The 14,286-nt window shown below is 52.0% G+C and overlaps 1 protein-coding gene across 6 annotated transcripts in view; it reads right to left on the bottom strand.

Moving 5' to 3' along the window:
* Nucleotides 1–13,519, bottom strand: part of CACNB4 (calcium voltage-gated channel auxiliary subunit beta 4) — a 77,575-nt gene extending 64,056 nt beyond the window's left edge. For all 6 annotated transcript variants that reach the window (XR_006018126.1, XR_006018128.1, XR_006018127.1 and 3 more), the window contains exons 1-2: nucleotides 13,451–13,519; nucleotides 13,288–13,371 (exon numbers count right to left, since the gene is read on the bottom strand). Coding sequence is in view for 3 of the 6 variants with exons in the window: in XM_042040435.1 (XP_041896369.1) it covers nucleotides 13,288–13,371; nucleotides 13,451–13,459 (93 nt within the window). In the remaining 3 variants the exon portion in view is untranslated. The remainder of the gene's footprint in view (nucleotides 1–13,287; nucleotides 13,372–13,450) is intronic.
* Nucleotides 13,520–14,286: the final 767 nt, after the last annotated feature.

Raw genomic sequence — 14,286 nt, 5'->3', positions numbered from 1 at the left:
CTTTAAGGTCCCTTTCAACCCAAACCATTCTGGGATGACCACGGCAAACTGGAGATGTGCCAGACGCTCAAGGCACCCTCTAAGCCTGGCTTAATCCCCTCAAGCACAAACCGAATCACAGCTGCCACGGGCACCGTGGAAGTCAGGGAGGCAGATCCCTGGGGATCCGCTGTGTCAGGAGTGGTGGATCTGCGATCCACATGGACACCTCCCTGCAGGCTTCTCCCTCCAGATGGTCATGGATTTCCAATAATGCTCTGCAATTTGGGGGTTTTCTCTCTGCACAGCATTTTGTTTCCATAGGAATAGTGCGAGCTCATCCAACCCTGAATTGTTGCCTTCTAGGTCCAACCCAAAAAGGGCTTTCTAGGAACAAAGGATTTTACCCCCTGCAAACCAGTAACATGTGGGTGGACACAGCAGAACCAGTTCACAGGCCTGACAGGGGATACTGGGGAGGAAGAAACCATCAGCACAGTGCATTTTGGTCTGGGCTTGTACTAAAATATACTCTACCAAGAAAGTGTTCTAATAATAGAACTGAATAGGAAAAAAACCAGGGATTTTATTAAAATACATTGTACCAAGGAAGGTCTATTCTAATAATAGACCTGAAGGGGAGAACAGCAGGGCTTGGAACTGCTGTGTCGAGCAAAGTTACCCCTCTCCAAGCCAGACTTAGCTGAAATTCCCCAAAACCCCAGGGAACTGATGCCGTAAATTCAGGCAGAGCATCCTCCCCGCTCGTTAGCTGCTCATTAGCATATGTTACATTAGCATATGGCCAGGGCCTGAACTGGAGTCCTTTGGTATTTGACAAACTCTGTGCTGCATGTGGCACTGAGTCACAATCCCAGACTGGAAAGGACCTTGAAGCTCATCCTGTTCCACCCCCTGCCATGGGCAGCGGCACCTTCCACTAGAACACAAATAATTGTGCTTCAGAAATGACATAAAACGGGGCAAACTGCACAGATTCCTCATGAAAGCACACATGAGATCAGTTAAATATAGCCCAGGCAGGCTCCTCGCACAAGACAATAAAATATTCCGAGTGTCTCTCTTTAGCATCTTGAAATGCTGCTTGCTGCATCCATGGCAAAATCCAAATGGTTTTCCATGCCTGCCACCCCCTCCCTCAGCACCGAGCCCCCTCTCCCCCCTGCATCTCCTCATTCCACCCCTCTCCCGTCGTGCCTACGCCGCTCCACCCACTCCTTTATTATCATGAAAATCACACTTCCACTCGTTCTTTCCATAATGTTCTGTATCCTTGGAGCTGATTTTAGGTCCAAAGCTGTTCCATCTTCTCCTGTTCCAAACGACCGCTCTTCACCTTCCACACCCTGCTCAAAGCCCTTCTCTTCCCGCAGCCCTTCCCAAGAGGCTCCTTGCTGGTGGATGCTCTCTCTGCTGCAGTGGAGGAGTTCAGATCCCAGCCCAGCTGCTCCCCAGGTATTCCTCATGGATGATTCCTAGGGCTGCACAGGGCATTCCTCTAAATACCCTCTTAGCTTGCAGAAATACCAATATTTTATCTGTATGTTACACCCACAAATACGTGGTGGGCAGCAGCATCCTTCACTTCCTTCAGGAATACCTTCCAATTCCTCTATCTCCCCACCCAGCTCCAAAGGTTTTGTGTTGCCCAGAGCCTTGGCTTGAAGGCCACAGCTCCAAAGCTTCTAAATCCATGGATATGCACACAGGAGCAGGCTGCACCTTCCTAAATACACATTTTATTCCCATAGATCCTTCAAAAACAGCCAAGGGATCTCTCCAGAGATCTCCAAAGCATAAGATGGAAACTCTCACATGGGAAGGCTCTGGGAAAAAATTTAAGAGCCCCTATTCCAAAGAGGGTCTTCAAGGAATGGTTCTGTTGTGAGGAAAATCAAGGAACATCCGGAGCTGCAAGTTCAGGCAAAGTTTAGAGATGATGTAAAAAGAAAGGTGGGGCCAAAAGGAGACAAATTTGAGTCAATGTAGGTACTGTAGAAATTCAGGGCATGATTCATTAGCCAAAAAAACCCTGAACCCACTCCATAGCTATTTCCAAGGAGGTACATCCATAATTTATGTGGAACAGGAGTGGGCTGCAATTTCCCCCACACTGCTCCTGCATAAATTACACCGGCTTGTAATTCCCCAGCTCCTGGTTTTGCTGCCTCTAAGTGGTAACCTCTCATTTAACCATCACAGCAATCAGAGGCACCTGTGAAAAAGGGGAGGGGAAGGGTTTGCAGGTGAAAGAGCTGCGAGTTGGACTTGGGGAGCCATGAGCTGGGAACTGTGAGGGGTTGGTGGTGCAGGGGATTCTCAGTTATCTGTGAGTTATGGAAACCTATGAAAGCTTCCTAAATCACTCAACACAGAGAGGAGCCAGAGCACAAGAGCGTGAAGAAGTTTAAAATGTCCAGAAGTTTGTCATGGAGGGATGTGAGCTGCTCCCCCACTTGTGGATGGTTCGGAGCAGAAGAACTTTTGAGTGCATTAAATGAATCCATAAAACATTTCCCAGCCCTGGGAGAGTCCAAGGCCAGGCTGGATGGGCTGGATGGTGAGGCTCTGGGGCCAAGGAAATTTCCTTTGTGAAGGTTTGGCCCCTCAGTTAACTGAGAGAACAGGGACCACGTGCTGAAGTCTCAGTGCCTTACAGAAACCCTGCAAACGACATCCCTGGAAAAATACCTTGGAAAAAGGAGAGGGGCAGAGGCTGGACATGAAGGGTGCCCATCGAGAGCCCATCCCGTGGCAGGAGGCAGCAGATGACTCCTGGTGGTCTTGCTGTTGTCCCCTTGCTGCCACTTTTTGTACCAATCCTCTCCCCAGATGTGCAAGGAGAAGGAAAAGGAAAGGAACCAAACCAGAAAGAAAAGAGAAAGGCAAAAAAAGGGATGCTGCTCCAGGACCAGTGAGCGTGGCTAGGACACATTTAACTGCTCCCTAAAGGAACAGGGAAAATTTTCCTTCCAGAACACCTAAGAATGGGGGGAACAAAGACAGAAGATGAGTTATAAAAGTCACCCACTCTTTAGGGCCACTGCCCATATTCTGTGCTCACAGACTCTCTGCACACAAACCAGAGACAGATCCCACCTCTCCTTTCTTGGTCTTTTTCCCCCGCTCCTTTTCTCCTTCTTCCTCTCACGTTTTTCCCTGCCCCTGGTTTTCTGTCAGGTTTTGGGGAGATCTTTGGTTTTTTTACCCCTCAATCTGTTCCCATCACTTGGCTGATGTGACACCCTGTCCACTGGGCAGCTCTCATGAGCTGGGGAGAGAATGTCACAACACTGCCCCTTTTAAGGGACAGACACGAGCTGTGACACGCAGAATGGGAAATTAAAAAGAGTAACAACATTCCCAGGAAAACCAGAAACAAACAAAACAAATCCCACGTGCCGTCCTTACCCAAATTTAACTAGTTACTATAGTAAAAATTTGGGATTTCCCCTCTTCCCACTCTTTTTGTCTGGTACAAAGTGGGTAATGAGGCAGCTGCTGAAATTCAGTGCAGCGGAATGAGAGGCAGTGGTGAGGAGGAGACAGCCAAGGCCAGAGTCCAGAGGGAGCTTTTGAAGGAGAAGGAAGATGGAAGTGGAAATGGAAGAGGAAAGGGAAGAGGAGTGAGGCCAAGAGCTGCAGGAGAGGAAACAGCCTCAGGTTGTGCTGGGGGAGGTTTAGGTTGGATATTAGGAACAGTTCTTTCATGGAAAGGGTTGTAGAGCACTGGACTGGGCTGCCCGGGGCAGTGTGGGGTCCCCACCCCTGGCGCTGTTCAGAACACGCGTGGAGGTGGCACCTGGGGACTCGGGTCACTGGTGAGCACGCTGGTGGTGCTGGTTGATGTTGGACTTGAGAATCTTGAAGGTCTTTTCCAACCTTACCGAATCCACGATTCATTGCACAAGGATCCTTCCCACCCAGCACTCACCCCACGCTCTCACCGTGGCTCTGGCTCTCACATCTGCTCTCCCCCACCTTCCTGATGCCCTTTTAACCCCAGCTCATTCTTCACTTCTGTGCATCTCCACATGACCTTCCCCTCCAAGGAAGTGGGTTCCACTTGGAATTCCTGGATTCCCTCTCCTCCCATCACAGCCCCCAGAAATGTGAAGATGATGTCCCACCCAGCCCAGCACCACCAGCTCTCCCCTCTGCCACCCCCAGGTCACACATCTCCTTCATCCACAGCGGAGCAGAGTTATTGTCCCATGGGATGGAGCTTTTCTCCCCCAGTCCCGACGTGTGGGGAGCAGGGAGAGGAAGGAGAAGATGCTCCTGCTGGCCCAAGATGCTCAGAGCCAAAGCAGGGGGAGAATATTTCAGCCCTAATTGCCAGCAGGCACTTGAAGATGAATGCCTGGCTGGAGGTTTCATCATCTCGGGCCATTAACCTCGGCTGGTCATTAAGGCCTAAGAAATGCCAAGTGCTGAGGGCATTTTTATCACTCTGTGATGAATAAAAGAGAGCAGAAAAAAACCCCACCAGGTTATGAAATGGCTCCTAATGGGAAAATCAGTTCCCATTGCTCAGAAGAGATCACCCAAGGAACAAACGCCCCAACTAATTCCCAGTACAAAAATTCCACTCCTGAACTTTGAAGTCTGGAGGGAATTTGGCATAAAAGGCTCCAAAAACACTTCACAAAAACAGGGGTGAACGTTTACATGTCATGTGTTGTCCCCAAGAAGGTCTTGTCCAGGAGAAGGTCCCCTGAGCCCTTGAGGTAGAAGTGGAGAACGTAAGTCACCACAAGAACCTGGGCAAGCAAAATCCAAATCCAAATCAACGATGGAATTTGGCTGGAAAATCCTCACATAATCCACCTTTCTCTTTGGAAAGGGACATGTAATTCTGGAGTTGTCAAAGCTTACTGGAGTCACAAGTGAGGAGCATAACTGGGATTTTCTTCCAAGACATGGCTGGGATTCTCCTGCTTAAACCCAGGTGTCACCCAGCAAATCCCAATAATTATCCCAACGGAAGGGTTGTCTTGACTTCCAAAGGAGTGTTTTCAAAGGGATTTTGCAAAATTCCAGCCTGGAATTATTTCACTGCCTTGCCTGGCTCGGGATGTCCGATTTTTCCAGGGATATCAAAGTGCATTACGTGCAGTAACGTGTGGAGATGTGGAGACGCGGCGGCAGCTCCCGCTGTCCGGACGGATAAATGGGAAAAGGTGCCTTATGTAAGCTGGGAAAAGAGTGCCTGGGTAAGCACTAAACCCAGCAGCCCGGAGAACAACCACCATAAAGCACAAACAACCAGAGAAACGGGATCCAAGGAAAACTAGGCGGAGGTTACAGCTTATTCCTTGCAGGAAAAGATGGCACAGCCCAGACCTGAGCACTGCAGACTGTCAGGATTTAAGAGCCTTTTACTTAAGGACATTCAATCTCTAATTTGGGACAAAAAAAGGTTTTCCCTAAAGCGTGATGCTCATCATGGAAGTGTCGAGGAAAGGGAATGCCAACGGTTTATGATTCAGTGGGAATGTGCTGGGTGTTATCAGCGGGATGTGCTTCCCCCAGAACCTTTCGGTGTTCAACACCCTCCAGCCCAGCTCTCAGCAGACCGCACCCCCAGGTCCCTCTGCAAACAGCACAACCCACAGGGCTTGGAGTGGGGACACTCAGGGATGAGGAGGCTCTGAAATTCCCAACAGCCCAGCGGGAGCAGCACCTCCCACAGCAGGGGTGAGGTGGGAAAGGGCACAAAACCCCACGGGGTTTGTACCGGGGCAGAGAATGGGGCTGGGAGCCATCTCCAACCTCCCTCCCTGTGCTTGAGGAAAGCTTCCCAATCTTATTGGAGGGAAAGGGGAAGGCAGGCAAGGCCTTGCTATTCCCAATCCCATTTCATCCGGAGACCTCACTACCAGCAGCCAACAATTGAAACAGCAGAGGAGAGACACGTTGTTACCCCAACTCTCTCACTTGTCTCAGCTGTCAAATTATGCATCAGTCATTACCAAAAGGTTTAGCTGGGAGATTGGGAAGGAATCGTTCCCTGGGAGGGAGGTGAGGCCCTGGCACAGGGTGCCCAGAGCAGCTGGGGCTGCCCCTGGATCCCTGGCAGTGTCCAAGTCCAGGTTGGATGGAGCTTGGAGCAACCTGGGATAGTGGGAGGTGTCCCTGATGGAACTGGATGAGCTTCAAAATCCATTCCACCCCAAACCAGTCTGGGATTCTGGGATTCTTTTTATTCCATTTGACTATCAGCCAGAAACTCCTTTAAGAGCAGCTCTTTTTAACATGGCAAGTGGCTCCAGAATTTTAGATTTTATTTTCTTAGAGCTCTGCTTGATTACTTTTCAAAGCCAATTTTGAAGATTATTCACATCAGGCTTCCCCCCCTAACCCTGAAACCAACAGAAAGGAATCCAAGAGCTCTTTTTTCCAACTCTGTGGGTCCCCCAAAACCTAAGGGGTTTAGGATAAAAAGCTATTTCTATCTCTGCCATGCTCTTTTCAGAGCAACAGAACATATTTGAGCATGGAGTCCCATGTAATCATCATCTCTGCTTCCCCCACATTCCGCACAATCCATGGGATGTGTGCTGGTGTCCATAGAAACGTCGGCACAGCCCCGGATCTGCTCCCAGGGCTCCCCTGGGATCACACCAGGCACCACCCAGCAGAAATCCTGGCCCTGAAAACCAAACTGGTGGCACTGGAAGGAGGAGGTGGGCGGTGGGAGGTGGGGATGGAGCTGCCCAGGGAGTTTCAATCCTGGATTGAACTCAGGGTGGATCAGGTCACATAGGATTCCTGAATTCCAGGCTCCTCATTGCAGGAATGGGGGCAGCCAGAGCACTGGGCATTCATACCCTATATATTTATTTTATATTTATATTTATATTTATATTTACTTTTATTTTTATTTTATTTATATATTTATACCTTTAAAAAAATATATATTTATACCTTTAAAAAAAATATATATTTACACATTTGTAAAGGTATTTTGGTATTTTTTCATTCTTACCTATTAAATATTGAAGGGGGACAGCAAGAGCATTGTGCATTCATACCATGTGTGTGTATATATATATATATATATTTATACTCTTTTAATCTATATATTTACATGTTTGTGAAGGTGTTTTTTCATTCTCACCTCTCAAACATCCCCCATTCACATCCTGCTCCCATTCTGCTGCTCCAACCACGGAAATGCCTCGTTGGAATAACACTGCTTGACTAAAGAGAATTAATTTTATAGGTCACGCTCCACAAAGACACGTAAACAAACACCCACAGCCGGCACGGAGACACAGATGACTCCCAAATCCCCCAAATTTGGGGTGAGGAGTAGCCAAATCCTATTTTTTCTCCGTCCCTACGCTGCTCTCTATTAATATCTGACTTTTCTTGGGTGACTTTCGGCTATTTTCAAACCCAAACCTTGTTGCCATGGAGACAATAAGCCGGTCAGCACATCTGCTGGAGAACAGGACACGGGCTTTGGAAAAGGCAGCATTCCAAAGGCTCCGACTTTTCTGAATCCACGGCACAGATCCCGTCCGCTCGGCGCTGCCTCCCGGGTTTGTGACAATTCCAGGAGCTGCGGTTGCGCTCCGATCCCCACGGCGCTGGGGACATGGATCGTGTCCCAGTTCCGTGTGCTGCACCAGCACGGACACCTCGGCATGGACATCACCCCTGGAACTGCCCTGAGCTTGTGGAGGCTCCGAACACAGCCAGAAATAAACAGCTGGGGCATTTTTCCTTGGAAAAACACAGCCGTGACCGGGATTTGCTTGCAAACACAGCGCACACAAAATCGCTTTCTAACGGAGCACCAAGTGAGAACCTAATTGGGGCCTCAATTAGAACATTAAGAAACATCCAATTAAGCCTCCCGGTGCCACAGAGATTCCCAGCCACACAGCTTTCCAGAGGAAAAACGGGAATGTGCAGAAGGCTGCTGGCTTCGGCACAGCCGTGGTGATGACAGAATTAAGGAGAGGAGCCAATTTTCCTACTCCTTCTTTTATAATTAAAAGGAAAAAATCCATTTCACTTCCTTTTACTGTTATTTCAACCTTGTGAAGGTCCATGGAGTCACAGAGTGTCCTGAGCAGGAAGGACCCACAGGATCACAGATCCAGCTCCTGGCCCTGCACACCAATCCCACCCCGGGCATCCCTGGCAGCGCTGTCCAAACGCTCCTGGAGCTCTCGGGGCCGTGCCCATTCCCTGGGGAGCCTGGGCAGTGCCCAGCAGCCTCTGGGGGAGAACCTTTCCTGATCTCCAGCCTGAGCCTGCCCTGGCCCAGCTCCATAAAGGACACGCTCCAAGTCCATGAGTCCCTCCAGCCACATCGGAAACTCTGGGAAAGGCACCAGCTGTGCATCCCATCACTCTGACCTTATCCACACGGGCAGCATCCTGCAGGAACTTATGGAGAGATGCCCTCTGGATGCCCTGGAGCCCACACTGGAAGCTGTAGGGAAGCAGGACTTGACTCCATTCCTCATTCTCCCAGGATTTCCTCACCACAGTTGTCAGTGACCCTCACCAAGGTCACTGCAGACACTCCAAAAACCCAGCTCTGCCTGTCGGTGGGATGGTTTCTCTCCAGCTGCCAAGGGACAACTCCATGGAAGCTCCCCAGTCCAGCACAGGGAAATCCTGCCATGGATCATCCCAGTGCAGCCCTGACACCGGAGATGGCCCCACCTCTGCCCTGCCGACAGCAAACCATCCTCAAAAATCACCTGGAATTAAACTCAGGCCATGAGGACTGACAAACCAGCAGCATCAAGTGTCCCAGGCCAGGCTGGACAGGGCTTGGAGCACCCTGGGATGGTGGGAGGTGTCCCTGCTCAGGGCAGGGGGTGGAACAGGATGAGCTTTAAGGTCCCTTCCAACCCAAACCATTCCAGGATTCTGTGACATCTGCAGAAAACACTGCTTTCCCCAAAGCTCCAAAGTCCTTTTGTAAACCTTTTGTAAACCTTTTGTAAACTCTGTGGTGCTGAATGCAGGAGAAAACTTCAAACCTGAGGCAAACTCAAGCAAGACGTCCCAGGTACACTTATTTCCCTTCAAGCCTTAATTCCCCTCGTTGATTCAACCTCAATATTTAGATTTACACCGTCAAATCTTGCCTTTTACAAACTAAATCCACTGTCTGTTACTTCATCAAATGGCTTAACCTGAGAGCTGCTGAGCTGAGCAGCCTGACTGCAGCAGGGACGAGGCAGAGCCGTGCCGGGGCTGCTGCTCTGGGGAGAGAGGGCTCAGCCTTTGATTCACCTGTCAAGTGCTTCAAGAGCTCCTGAACACTGCACAGAGGGAAACAAGAGCCCAGCCCTGTGCCTGAGGAATAATCACATTCCATGACAGTAAGCTGTATTTTAGAAATTAATGACTCATGGCAGGATTGAGCTCATCCTGCTAAATTACCGAACCTCTGCTCTGCTCCTCTGCAGACACGTATTTTATCCGTTTAATCAGCGCTGGATTTTGAGGAATGCCTGGATCACTGCAGGCTCCCACTGGAATGGACCCTGCTCCCAGCAGCATCTGCCTCCAGTAGAGACCAGAGTCCCCAGGTGATGCTCTGAGTCCTCATCTCACGCTGAGGAAAAGGATTCTGAGACAAAAAATGCTGAATTCTGGGAAGAATTCAGATGCACGTTGAAAAGTCCATCAAGAAATGGTCACTGATGAGCAGAGCCCGATGGAAACAAGGCCACAAAACTCTTCTGAAAGATTCCAAATTCTTTTGTCGCAATGTCCCCAACCTTTAAAGTGTTGTTACAGCCTGAGAGCTGCTCTGATAACAGAAAATGCTGCTCTTCTCTTCCTCTCAATATTACACAGGAAAAATTATATTTACAAAGGTACAAGTGCTGCCAGAGATGCAGCACCAGGTGTAACTAAGTCTCAAAAGAAAATTGGCTTTAACCTCAACTATCTCTAAAGAAGCAGCAAAAAACTTCCAGAAATAAACTGCACATCTAAATATAGTTTTGTGTGAAGTTAAATGTCCTTGGGCTGCTCGGGGACACTCAGTGGCTTCACTTGGACTCTCTGCCACAAGCTGGGAAGGATTTCCACTGATTCCTGTGAATGTTTCAAGGAGATTTTATTACAAGGCCCTGCTGGTACCAAAAAATCCCCTGAAATCATCGAGTCCAACTGTCCCCAGCCCTGCCAAGGCCACCACTGACCCCTGCCCCACATGCCACATCCACAGGGCTTGAAATCCCTCCAGGGATGGGCACTCCAGTGCCCTGGGCAGCTCTGCCAGGGCTGGGTGACTCTTTCCATGAAGGAATCTCCCCAATATCCACCCTGAGCCTGCCCTGGCCCAGCCTGAGGCCGTTCCCTCTCCTCCTGTCCCTGTTCCCTGCCAGCAGAGCCCGACCCCCCCGGCTGCCCCCTCCTGTCAGGGAATTCCAGAGAGGAAAAAGATCCCTCTGGATCCTCCTTTGCTCCAGGCTGAGCCCCTTTCCCAGCTCCCTCAGCTGCTCCTGGGGCTCCAGACCCTGAGGTGTGAGGGAGAACATTCCAAAGGGAGACCCTGCGTGAGGGGATGTTTCAATTTCACCTGCACAAGGGCTGCAGTTGGGTCAACAAAAAGCAAAATGTGTAAATATTCCTCTGGGAGACACCTGGAGAGGAGGAGAAGGAGAAAAAGGAGGAGGAGGAGGAGGAAGGGAAGCTGAACTTCCATCCCCAGCATCCCAAGAAGTGATGGATGCTCCGACACAACCTCTGGGTGCCTGTTGTTCTGCACAGGTCCCAGCTTTTGTCAGTGAAATAAATCCCATTAGAAATCACAGGGAATAAAACTGCTACTGCCAGAATCCAAAGGGAGAACAGCAAATCCTGAGGTCGCCAGGGCTGGGAACACAAAAGCTCCCAGGAAGCACAACCAGGAGCTGCGATGCCAGCACTGTGTGCAATCACAAGCACATGTTTCCAGCTGCCCTACTTAGTGTCTTATAATTGACTCCTGTCCCTTAAGGGGTTCTTGGCTCTAATTGAGCAGCACCTGCCACGTCAGAGGAACAGTTTTGTGCACCCATTCCTTGCTCAAAGGCCACACTTGACCCCCTCAGTGCCAGCCTTGCTCCCAGGCTTGGCTGTGCCACCGATTTGGGGCCCATCCCACCAGCTGGGAATCTCCTGCATCAGGAGTCACTCCGGGACACCAACGATCCCACTCACTTTGGGCGTTTTTAAGCATCATCCCACTGATTTCCAGCACACACCTGTGTGCTCCTGGGAGTACAGGACTCCATCTGTGCCCTCCGATGAGGCATTTCCCACAGAAAAGAGGGGCAGTGGCAGCTTCCCACACGGAGAGGCTGGAGCTGGGAGCTCCGTCCTTGTGGACACACACCCAGGACTCAGCACCACAGACCCTCTTTGCTTCCCACCACACGGCGTGGGCAAAAAAATGCAAAGCCAAAAGCTCCTCCAAACACTATTTCCTTACTAAATTAGACTGAACAATGGATCGAAACCAAAAATGAAATGCAACATAATGAAAAGTCAAGTTATGAGTTCAAATCCCAGGCACAGAACGAAACCAAGGATAGAACTTCCATAGGTATTGTGGACTTCGGCAAGAAGCTGGTGCTCGGTTTTTAATGTATACAAGATCTAAAAAAGATTTAAACTCCTTTGGGACACTGATTGCAAATCCCACTGGCAGAATTCCTATTTGTTTTTAAATTAGACCTACAAGCACCACAGTGTTACGTGAAGCTAATCCCTGCTGGTGGGACTTTCTGTTCCACTTCTGCTGGTAGAGCCTGATTGTTATTAGGCAAAACTTCCCAGTGGGAAGTTAGAGGACAGGAAAAACATCCCAGCACCTGATTTTCCTATTATTAATTGGCAGTGCCCATCTGATGTGTAAAGCAACACCTCAGGGGGGTCAGGAGTGAAGCGGGTGCCCCCTTTCCTCCCAAAACCAGACAGACAGGCAGAGGCCAGGCTTCCAAAATCCCAGGTCACATCCTGCTCCCTCGGACACCAGGTGTTCCAGGTGATGCCAGTGACCCTCTGCCTAAACCACAAACCCTGAGTTTCCATGTGGCACAAATCCACCTCCGGAAGCAACACCCCTGCCAAGCTGAGAGCTCCTCCAGGACATCTCCCAGGAGCACCCACGGCCGCCGGCAGCGTCTCCTCGGCTGCCACAACCCTCCAGCATAACCCAAAACTGCCTTTCTGTTCATCTATCCTTGTTTCAACTCCAATCTCCACGGCTCAGATCACACAGAACGTCAGGTTCTTCCTGAGACTCTCACATGTCACCCTGGAAATGGGGACTGCCAGCCCCACGCGGCTGCTCCGGCTCTGCTCCGGGCTGGAGCGGTGACAAGGAGATGCCACCAAGCAAAATAAAACTTCCCTGGGTTACTTAAATCCCTTTCCCTGACACACCAACCTCCATGTCCTGAGCACAACACGCTTCCACGCATGACAAGTGTCCCTGAAGCCGTCAAGGGCCCAGTTCCGCTTTCCCTGAGCTTCCTTAAATTCCTGCCCAAGTCACTGAGGAATCTGGGATATGGGTTCCACATCCTGTACTTTGAAATCAAATTGATAACATTTACTGCAAGCAGCGTTTTCTAGGTGAGGGTGATGCTTCAGGGGGACTCGGGATGTCAATCTGTGTTCGAGTGAGGGACAGCTGGCAGGCAGGAGTGGGAGACTGGGAAGAGAGATGGAAAAGGGGCGCAGGGAAGGAAAAGGGTGACAGAGAAGGAAAAGAGGAATGGTATCGGGAGGATCCATGCCGATGGCTACCAGTGCTCCTGCAGTGCACGGGGCTGCTGTAGAATCAGCTCTGAGGAGCCCCAACCTGAGATGCCGATGCTCTTAACACATTTAAAACCATTTTTTTCCCAGAAATCCTAAACTCAGGAGATCACTAAAACCTCCGCTTCAATTCCCTGAGCCAAGTGCAGCTCCCGGTGTTACAGGGAATAACCAGGAAATGCCCACCGGGTCAATGGCAGCTGGGAGCCCAAGGCGAGGACAATCCACGGTTTATCCGGCTGGAGCACGGCCGAGCCGGGATGCGGGGCCGCTCCCGGGGGTCACGGCTCCAAGCGCAGCGCCGAGCCCAGCCCGAACTCCCGCGGCGTTCGCAACTCGTGCGGTGCCCGGAGCCGGGGCTGGGGCATCGCCCGGCAGCGGCCCCGCCGCGCTCGGCACGGGGGTCCCGGCCCCGCTGGCACCGGCGGGACGGAGCCGCGCCGAGCCCCCCCCAGCCCCGTCCCTGAGCCCAGCCCGTGCCCGGCCGCTGACCTGCCGCAGGATGAAGCTGGTGGAGGTGGTGCTGCCGTCCGAGCGCTTCAGGCGGCTGCGGCGCGTCGCGGTGCCCCTCGTCACCTGCCCGGGGGACAAAGCATCAAGGTCGTGCCACCGCCCCGGCCCCGGCCCCGCCGCCGCCCCCGGCCCCCTCACGCACCGCGGCCATGGCGCCCCGCTCCCGCTGCCGCTCCCCGGCTCTCCCGGGCCGCTCTCCGCGCGCAGCGGAGCCGCCGCCGGGGCGGAGCGCGCTGGGGAGGGGGCGGCGGGCGGGGGGCGGCCCCGGGGCGGGGCTGGCACCGCAAAACCCCTGAGCCCGGCCCGGCCCCGGCTCCGGGCGGGATGGGAGCGATGGAGTCCCGCTGCTCTGGAGCCAGGCTGGGAGAGAGCGCTGGGGGCTTCACCTGGACAGGAGAAGGATCCAGGGAGAGCTCAGAGCCCCTTGCAGGGCCTGAAGGGGCTCCAGGAGAGCTGGAGAGGGACTGGGGACAAGGCCTGGAGGGACAGGACACAGGGAATGGCTTCCCAGTGCCAGAGGGCAGGGCTGGATGGGAGATTGGGAATTGGGAATTCCTGGCTGGCCCTGGCACAGGGTGCCCAGAGCAGCTGGGGCTGCCCCTGGATCCCTGGCAGTGCCCAAGGCCAGGCTGGACAGGGCTTGGAGCAGCCTGGGACAGTGGAAGGTGTCCCTGCCCACGGCAGGGCTGGATTGAGCAGCTCTTTAAGCTCCCTTCCCACCCAGGCCGGTCTGGGACGATGGGGACAAGCTGGGCTGAGCTGGGGATGCCCTGGGCAAGCAGCACCCTCTGAGCCCACCTCGACCCCCTCCAGCTGAGCCCTGGCTGGCACGAACCCAAACCCCAGGGCCCTGCCCAACCCTTCCCACATCCATCAGCACCGACTGGCATCAGCTTCCAGCCATGGAGAGAGCTTCCATTTCCAGGGCATGGAGGAAAACCAGCTAAATCAGGAGACGATGTGCTGGAAGCTAAAATG

Source organism: Corvus kubaryi, unplaced genomic scaffold, assembly GCF_017639235.1.
Source record: "Corvus kubaryi isolate FWS band 111438036 unplaced genomic scaffold, C.kubaryi_AGA036_p1.0 37396, whole genome shotgun sequence".
NCBI classification, from domain to species: domain Eukaryota; kingdom Metazoa; phylum Chordata; class Aves; order Passeriformes; family Corvidae; genus Corvus; species Corvus kubaryi.
Note: the sequence above shows the minus strand (reverse complement) of the source record. Positions and strands in the feature narration are given on the sequence as shown.